The 8,954-nt window shown below is 53.2% G+C and overlaps 1 protein-coding gene across 1 annotated transcript; it reads right to left on the bottom strand.

The window, feature by feature from the left end:
• Positions 1-843: 843 nt before the first annotated feature.
• Neurog3 (neurogenin 3) lies at positions 844-1,494 on the bottom strand. Its single transcript, XM_005390082.1, has one exon. The coding sequence runs from the start codon at positions 1,492-1,494 to the stop codon at positions 844-846; it is 651 nt and encodes a 216-aa protein (XP_005390139.1).
• Between the last annotated feature and the right edge of the window lie 7,460 nt (positions 1,495-8,954).

Genomic DNA, 8,954 nt, shown 5'->3' with positions numbered 1-8,954 from the left:
CTGCAATCTTCTGACGCACAACTGAGTCTCCTTAATGAGGATTCTTAAGGGTCCATCTTTTATTGGCTCAAAATCTCATTCACCAGTCCCCAATAATCTTATGTACAAAATATAGACTTTTTCCACCATGAAATCTCATCAATAAATACACATGTGTAAAACAGGGGAGGGGCATATAATTTACAGTAACAAAGTTCATTTCAAAAGATATTATTATTATTACAAGCTGATTCTTTTTCAACGAGAGGAGCGGAGTTCCAGGCACTTGCCACCACAGCACTTTTGCACCGAAGGGCGCAGGGAAGCTGGGGAGGTCGGTTAGCGATTTCCCAGTAAGCAGCCTGCTCTCCCGTTCCCGGGAGGGCAATGGCTCCAAAAAGTGCAGCACGAGAAGGCAGAGGATCACCTTCGTGGATTAAGGCAGAATGGAATAGCCCAAAACCCGGACCTGACAGGGAGTAGAGGTCAACGGCATCTCTGGAGTCGGGCAAAGGAGCAAGCGAGGAGAAAGCAAACACTGAGTTAACTCACGCTGGGGGAAGGGTGGCAGAAGACAGAGAGGCAGACAGACTGACTGGAGTGAGGGCTGGGAGACAGAAGACCTTGGCCGTCTCCGATGTGCAGTGCTGCCATTCTCTTCTTTGAACGAGGTTTTGGAGTGGCCAAAGACTGGAGACCTAAAATACGCACAACCTGCAGGGCCCACTCCCCGCAGGCAGCGCCAAAGGTTGCAGACAGGAGGACTGACAGGGGTCAGCCAGTGAGAGGCAGGAAGAGCCGCCCACCCCCACAGCTCTGGCTCCCTCCCTCTCTTGAGCACCCACAACCCGGAGACTGACCCTTTCACAGGAAGTCTGAGAAGGCCAAGGCGCCAGGAGGCAGGCAGGGAGGGGAGGTAGGCGCCCCAAGCCCGGGGCGCTCCTCTAACGAGGCGTCGGGGCTCAGGCTGCCAGCGTGGGAAACTGGGGAGTAGAGGGAGCCCCAGTCACCAGTGGAGCCGCCAGCGGGGCTGCCCACCTCCCCGCAGGACGTCCCCGCGGGCAGCTCCCGCCCATAGAAGCTGTGGTCCGCTATGCGCAGCGTCTGAGTCAGTGCCCAGATGTAGTTGTGAGCAAAGCGCAGCGTCTCGATCTTGGTGAGCTTCGCGTCATCCGGGAAGGTGGGCAGGACACTGCGCAGCGCGTCCAGTGCGGAGTTGAGGTTGTGCATCCGATTGCGCTCGCGGTCGTTGGCTTTCTTGCGCCGACTCCGTCTCTGCTTGCTCAGCGCCAACTCGCTCTTGGGCCGGCTGCGCCCTCCGCGCCGCGCGCGAAGCTTCCTCGCAGCCCCTCGGCAGCCGCCTGCTTCTGGCTCCGCACAGTCCCGGGACATGAGCGTGGGGCTGGGTGGGGCAGACGCGGCCTTCGGTATTTCGTTGTTTGAGGCTCCAGAGAAGGACTGCTCGGTCTCACAGGTCACTTGGATAGAGGGCACACCCAAAGGGTGAGGCGCCATCCTGAGGCGAAGTAAAAAGAAAGGGTAAGCATAGATCAGTCACTCCGGACAATTCCGAAGCCAGGTGGAAAAATACATCGAGGAAACTCGCCTCTCCTGCTCGGAAGACCCCTTTCCCTTGCCGGGCCCTTGGCGGCCACCGATTGTTACCTATTGATCCCGTAGCAAAGGATGGAGCAGCGCGTCTCAGAGAGGGGAGGTGGGTCGCACTGGCTGGCTCACAAAGTTGCCTCAGACCCAGAGGAAAAGAACAGCACGTAGAGGGTCCGGGAACCTCTGTAGCTCTCTCAGCACGGGGCTGCGACCGCGGAGATTTCCAGAGCCACGAGCTGTGTGCCCCCTGGCACGCTTTATCTGCTCTCCCTGGGCCAGGAGCGTGGCCGCCCGGCGGCTGCCCGCGCCACTGACCAATCAGCGCCAGGGCCCCGGGGCTTCGCCACGCGAGCCTGCTCCTCCCCTGCGAGGCACAGCTGGATTCCGGACAAAGGGCCGGGTCGGGGGAGGCAAGCTCCTCTCTGTTTGCTCAATCCCCTGGGCTCAGTCCCAGCAACTCTCGGTTTTTCAAAGAGCCTCGCCCAGTGAGAAGAGCCCCGTCTGGCGCGCGTCTGGCCACCCTGGACTGCTTTGCTCCTGCCCATCTTTCCTGGGCACCTGTCCAGACTTCTCTTGGTACTCTGGAGAGGGCTTTGAGGAGCCTGTAGGGGCCAAGCCCTGAGTGATACATGCAGGAAATGTAGGCTCAGACAGGCATGCAGGTCACCCCAAATCAGCAGACAAGACAGTGGCAGAGATAGAAGAAGGAGCCAGGGTCCCAACTAGCAGCATGCAGAAGCAACCACTAATTATAAATGCCATGTGTCCTTTGCTGCAGGTCAGACTGTGAAATATGTGGGGTCATGTTTCACTGACTCCATTCTGGAAAGAAGGGCAGGGTGACCTCAGAAAGAGATTCTGCCTGTGTTCCTTCCATTCAGAGACTTTTACCCCTGGGGTGTCCAAGTCCCCCCTTAAGATGAGGAGAAAGCACTTAGGATCCTACCCATCTGCATTTGAAATCTAAGACCTTCTAGCCTACCACAGAGGTCCAAGTGGCTGTTTGGGACTCCAGAGACGTTCTACCCTAGCAGTCAAGGACAGCTTCCAGTGTTGAGGGCAGGGCCTGGGTGCGGAGAGCTCCCGGAGGTGTGAGGGGTTAGCAGGGGGCCAGTTCACTGTGAGCCCTTCTGCTTTTTGAACGCCCACAGTGGGCTGGTGCTGTAAGAAACCAGTAGGTCAGCTCTTTCTCCCCTCAGATCTGCCCAATCACCGGTGAGAAAGGGCTGCCAGGTTTCACCTGGCCCAGCCCCCTGCCTTGCCTCCACTCAGGTTCTCAAGGGTAGCACAAGGCAAGCACTCTTTAAGGACCCACTTTGCCTCTCTTAATACTGCTTGGAAATCTTCCCAAGTGAGTCTGAGGACACCATCTCCCCATCACTGCCTCAGATACCCTGTAGTCTTCTGCTTCACTCAGGTGAAGGGTTTTGGCTTTAGCCCATTCTTCTTAGCAGGGATGTGCCTGGGGGAGGAAGCCGAGGCTGGGGTTAAGTCTGCATAGACAGCAAAGTTTGCCTTTTAACAGTTTGAGATACTTCAAGCCTCCCAGCAAGTACAGGAAGGGACAGACCCAGCTAGGAGACTAAGGGGATGGAGAAGGGGCCCAGGTAGGTCTGTGGTTCTACGCTGGTGATGGGCTCTCCTTGCCCAGACTGCTTGGGGGCTGAAACTCTGTCCTAGGCAGAGGATGACAAATTTGGGAAAGAGTGGGAGGAGCCTGTAAGACTGAGTTAGGGTGGGAGTGCTGTCCTACGGATCACAGCTGGTAGCTGTGAGCAGAGGGTCCTTTCTTGGCTGCCTGGAAATGAAGTCTGGGGTCAAGGTCAGGACGAACAGACAGCTTGTTCACACAGTTCTTGGGTCCCCTATTTTGCTCTTCCCTTATGTCAAGACTTACTCCAAGCTTGTCTTTTAGGCTTAAAAGTGTGAGCTGCCTGCCCTCTTTACAGAGGGAAAAGTCAAGGTCTGGAGAGGAAAACTGACTTGCCCAAGTTGCATTGCAAGTGTTACCAGAACCATGTGGGATTCAGATCCAAAGACTCCTAGGTTTAGGTTTTCACATGCATTTGTTGCCTGTTGTTGATTTGGGGGAAAGCAAAAGACTCCCAAATGCAGAAAACAGAAGTTCTGAATCTGTGGTGAATGATAAGATCAGATTAGAAAAGGAGTAAAGGTCCGGACTCCCAGGCAGGGGCAGCTGCTTCCACCCACATCCCACCTTTCCGCTTTTCTGTTCCACACTCCTCCCTTGCTTCACAGTAGGGATGGGGAGAGGACTCTCAAAGCATGCTTTGCTAGGGACCTGGGATGCATGGAGACTTTGTTGAGGGACCCCAGGCTGAGGGACCCGAGCGCCTCTCTGCTGTGCTGGAAACCTGGGAAGCAGCCCTCCTTGGTGACTCTCATCTGGGTGTGAACGTGGTCGAATGGTGGTGCGGCTTGCCCTGGTTAGAGGCTGCCCTGAGAAACTAATGGTACTGGCCAGAGCGCAGAGCCAGGTTCCTGCGCCAGGGAAGAATTTGGGAATTCTTGCCAAAATTTCTTAATTGGCAGCGAATTCTGGGACCTGCTTGGAATTCTTATCCAAACTTCCTGACACTGCACTGGCTCAGGGGCTCCAGGGTTGTCCAGCTGCTGCTACCTCCTTTGCGCAAAAAGCCATTGGGGGCGAGGCGCGCGCAGCGACCAGAGAAGCTGCCCTTGACAGACGCAAAGGACTTTCCAAAGCTCTGTTTCTGGCCCGGAGGCCCGGACCCGAAGCTCGGGAGTCTCAGCGGTTTAGAGACGGAGAATCCTTACCCGGTACCCCAGCTGCAGCGTGGGCACTGACTCCCTCTCCAAAGTTAAGTCCTGTGCTTTGGTGGCAGAGGCGCAGGCGTTCACTGCGCAGTGCGCACTAGTTGTGTTTGTAAAATTGCTCTTTCCGTGGGTCTCAAAGCCTGTTCCTACAGCCCTGAGTCATTCACCACCTCTAAGGCCCCTGGTACCCTGTTACTCCTGGGACCTACGCTAGCCTGAAGGCTGAGGGGGTCCAGGAGAGAGGCGACAGCCAGACGCCTGAAAATCTCGGGCAGATTGGAAAAGAAGGCAGGCAAGGATTTGCCCTGCCGCCTTCCTGTGGGCAGGGGGAATCTTAGCATTGCCTGGGGGCTCTTTGAGAATCAACCCAGGAGGGGGGGTCAGGGGAAGCTGAATAGCTAATGGCTTGCCAGAGGAGGGGGCTTCTTTCTCTCGCCTTCGCTTCTGCACTGAAAGAGGGGAAGACAAAAATCTGGTGAGCGAGCTGCCTGGGCCGAGAATGGCCACTTCAAACAGCCCTTCAAACAAAAGGAGACGACGAAAAGAAAGCCCCACCTGTCTCCAGTGTTTGCTAAAATAATAATAAATAGATTTCGTTTAATAAATAATTACAAGAGATTGTAAAGTGGAGAGCTTTGGAAAACATCTACGCGGGAGTCAGTGCAGCCAGCCGTCACCTGCTCCCGAGGCGGACAACTTTATTGTTAAGCCACCCCCCAACTAGTTCGCCTCTGATAAACTCTCCCTCGTTTTCACAATGACTGTTTACTCATAGTTAGCACAATATTACCTTTGCTGTGATAAACCCGGAGGGGGGAGACCTGGTCCCCGGCCCCTGGGCACACCTGTCCCAGAAGCTGACACATGGATTTGGCACTGAGCTGGCCTTCCCCCTGGGGGCCCTGCCCCCGTGTACATTGGCCCAATTGCCACTCATTTATAACAGGTTGGCTGCAAGGCCTATCTCGGGTCCTATTTGTCTTCTTTTATTGAAAGCATATGGTCTCCAGGGGCTCACCAGCCCCATATTTCATCTGCCAAGAGCTGGGGCGCTTCCGCAGGCTGGTGCTGCCCTGCGCGCTGCTCCCCACCAGCTGCTGAGCCAGTTGAAGGGATGGTGGAGGTTGGGTGGGGAGAGATAAGGCAGGCTCCTCTTAGGCTTTAGGAGAGAAACCATTCCCATAGAGGTTCCCCCTCCCCAGGGCCAGGGACCTTGTGCGCTCTTGAATGGGTGGCTAGTTCCTTTTCTTGGGTAGGTGAGAGGGCGCCATATGTTACCCCGCCCTCCCCCCCAGGGCGCACGAAGGAGCTTCGGCTCCTGGAGTCCTCGAACAAAGGGAAGAGAGGGCCCCTAAGCTCAGGAGCGCCCGAGGTCTTTATTTCTAGATCCCCCTCTTTGCCTAGGGCCGCCTCCCCCAGAGGTTCGCAGCTCTGCGTTTCGCCTGGAAACAAAGTGTCCACATTATTGCTGCCTAGGCGGAGACTCTGAATGCGTGAAAAGGTGCCTTGCGCGCACCAAGACACCTGTTGAAAAGGCGCCTCTTCTCAGCGCCTCTCTCTGCTGTAAGCTCGGTCAGGAGCTGTGCAAGGAGTGGGGGGTGGGAGGAGGGAGAGATACTGTGATTTGTGGCGACATATGTCGAGCAGGTCGGTGTGTACTCTTCACAGGCATACACGCACCCTCACTCCCATACACACCCCGAGAGAAGGAGCAGCTGCTCGCCTCACCTTCTTCCAACATAATACCTGGGCCGGGAGCTTTGGCCTCGCCTTTTGAGACTCGGACTTTCCCCCACCCCTTCTCTTCCGCCACGTCCTCGCTCCCAATGTTGGCAGCTTTGCTGTAGGACTTTATTGTCAGATTTAACAGATGCACATTTGTTCTCAGTGCCCACCCCAAACACACGCACGCAAGCATCCACAGAAAACACAGCTGATACACAGATGCGGAGCGCAAGATGCACATTTTTCCAGCTCTGCGCACGCCTGGGCTGGGGAAACTAACAGGCTGTGTGATTTTCTCTCCCCAGAAAAAAATAAATAATGGAAGCCAGAGGGGGTGGGAAGCTACCTCCTGGGTCCTCCAACTTGGCGCTTGCTCTCGGGAGAGCTTGGCTGAGGATGCAGAGTGTGGAGTGAAAGGATTTGGGGAACGGGGGCTCTGGGCAGGGCTGAGAGGGCCAAAAGGTCTGGAGGTGCCTTCTGGGCGTTGCTGGTCTCGCTTGACTTCTAGGCTTCTGAGCTTCCAAGTGGTGAAGATGCTTGAGTCCTCCAGGAATTCCCAGGAGTTAGCACCCTTCTGGGTGCACTGGGGGCTGTCCTGGTGCCAGAATTGGTTTGGTTCATGCATCTCCTTGGAGGGTCAGATGCAAGTCTACAGAGTTGGGTTTCAGTGACAAATATGGTGGGAAGAGCAGTGTGTGTGCGTGCGTGCGTGTGTGTGTGTGTGTGTGTGTGTGTTGGGCCAGAAAGGCCTGGCCCTGCCACTACTGCTGTGCCACTGTGTGCAAATTGTTTTATCTCTGGAGGCCTCAAGAAGAAGCTGTGTGTGTATCTGTGGGTATGGAGGCTGCCTTGTAATTTCCTTTTCAAATTTGCAAAATTTGGAAGTCTTGATGTCAGTGAACCTTCCACTCTGAGTGGAGGATACCCTTCTCTCAACACTGCTCTCCGCTCTTGTGGATCTGAGCTTTTGGGGCAAAGGCGGAAGTAGGGAGAGCAGTTAGATGCTGGGGGTTTGGAAAGCCATCCTGTGCCCTCTTCATCTTTCAGTTCTCTGACAAATGCAACTCTTGAGCCACTGACATTGGTGACAGGTCAGGCAAGCCTGCTGAAACCAAGCTTTTGGAGCTTTCTTTCTCCCACTGCTGGGATGGAGCCGGGAACCTGTGTGCTGACTGTAGCTCTTGAATCCCTTCCTTTCTGGGCATGCTTCTGGAGGAAATTGTGCCTTACCCACAGTCCTGTGAGCTTGGACCAGCTTTTCTCATTTAAAGACAGGGGCAGCATCATTGGGCCATACACAAATTGCCCATATTTTCTGCTTCTGAACTTATTTTGCTGGATGTACTTGCATTTCTGAGATATGCTGGGCCAGGTCACCTGGCCTTATCTTTTGGGGATGGTTCCATGGAAACCAGGCTTGTGATGACAAACCTGGCTCATTCTCGGTTTCCCAACCCTGATGCCTCTTTCCCACACCCTCCTGCGCTCTTGAGGTCTCTGTTTAGGAGCAGCAGTACGAAACAAAGGCTCTCAGGATTGCTGTGGGTGTAGAGTGAGAACAGAAGGAATCTACCCACATCTCTGCTTTAGGTCACCAGAGAAGAGTCTCATCTGCTCCCTTCTTGTTGTCAGGCTAGGAAGGCAGAAAGAGGATGGGATGATAAGTAGGGTGAGTCAAGAACTAATTCTAGAGTAACCCAGTACAGAAAAGCAATAGAATGGGAGGCAACACAATTTTCTACACAGTAGTTAGTAACGCTAATATTCATGTGGAATTTAAAAAGAGATGGATCACTTTCTCACACAGTCATATAGTCTGTGGGGGAACCAGAAAAGGATTTTGAAAATTTCCATTTTCACCTGGGCAGTCTGAAGCTCAAGGCCATAGCACTGAGATTGGTGCTCAGCTTCCTTTTCACGTGCTCCAGTGACCTGGCAGGGTATTCTCCCAGCCCTACACTAATCCAGGGTCTCCAGCAGGTCACTCTTGGGAGCCCTTTGGAGGTGGGAAAGTTTCAGTGGGGGCTTTAGTAGCACAGGAATTGAAGGATTTGGGAGCAATAAATACTGAGAAGCCTCCTCCTCTTTCCATGGCACGCTTTGGCTTCCTGGTGCTCTCAGCCAGTGCTCCCTGCTGGGTGAGGCTGGGAAGAAGTGAGGTGTTCCTGAAATCTTGCACCCTAGGCACATCCATCTTACCCAGTTCTACCCCTACCCTATGAACAATAAAGCTCATATTTCTTCCTTTTTGGACTTTAAAGAAGGTAGTCCTAACATTTTTGATTATATAGGTCTATTGGAAAACTACTTTGGATGCATCCTTCAAATTGTCTTAGCTATTCCTAATTTCTAATACATAGTCTGCAGTTTAAAATCTATGCAAAATATGGTTTATTTATAAATCAAGATGTACTTCTGTAGTAAGCAACAGAATGTATTAGGAAAGAGGATGGGATTTTGAATCAGGTAGCCTGGGCTCCAATTTAGACTTCTGCACCTAATACTCGTGCAGCCTTGGCCTGCAGGCTCAACCTCTCTGAAGACACCTTTAGTTTCTCACCTGTAAAAAGAGACAATTGTAAATTATCAACCTGATTCTAATACCTATAAAGTGATCAACAACAGCATGTAGCAAGTGCTCAACCATTTATGAATAAATATGTACACAATAAAACCTACTGTCAAAGAAATTGATATGCAGAAGCACACGTAGGTCCAACTAGAAGTTCTGATAAGTGGCTCCTTTTGCACTTCTCCCTACATTCAGTCCACTTTTTAGTCTGCAAATACTGCCATCATATCATCAACAGTGATGGTACAGGTTTCTATTTGGTTAGCACACT

Source organism: Chinchilla lanigera, unplaced genomic scaffold (genome assembly GCF_000276665.1).
Source record: "Chinchilla lanigera isolate Chin_1 unplaced genomic scaffold, ChiLan1.0 scaffold00036, whole genome shotgun sequence".
Taxonomy (NCBI): domain Eukaryota; kingdom Metazoa; phylum Chordata; class Mammalia; order Rodentia; family Chinchillidae; genus Chinchilla; species Chinchilla lanigera.
The sequence above is the reverse complement of the archived record's forward strand: the minus strand, read 5'-3'. Positions and strand labels throughout refer to the sequence as shown.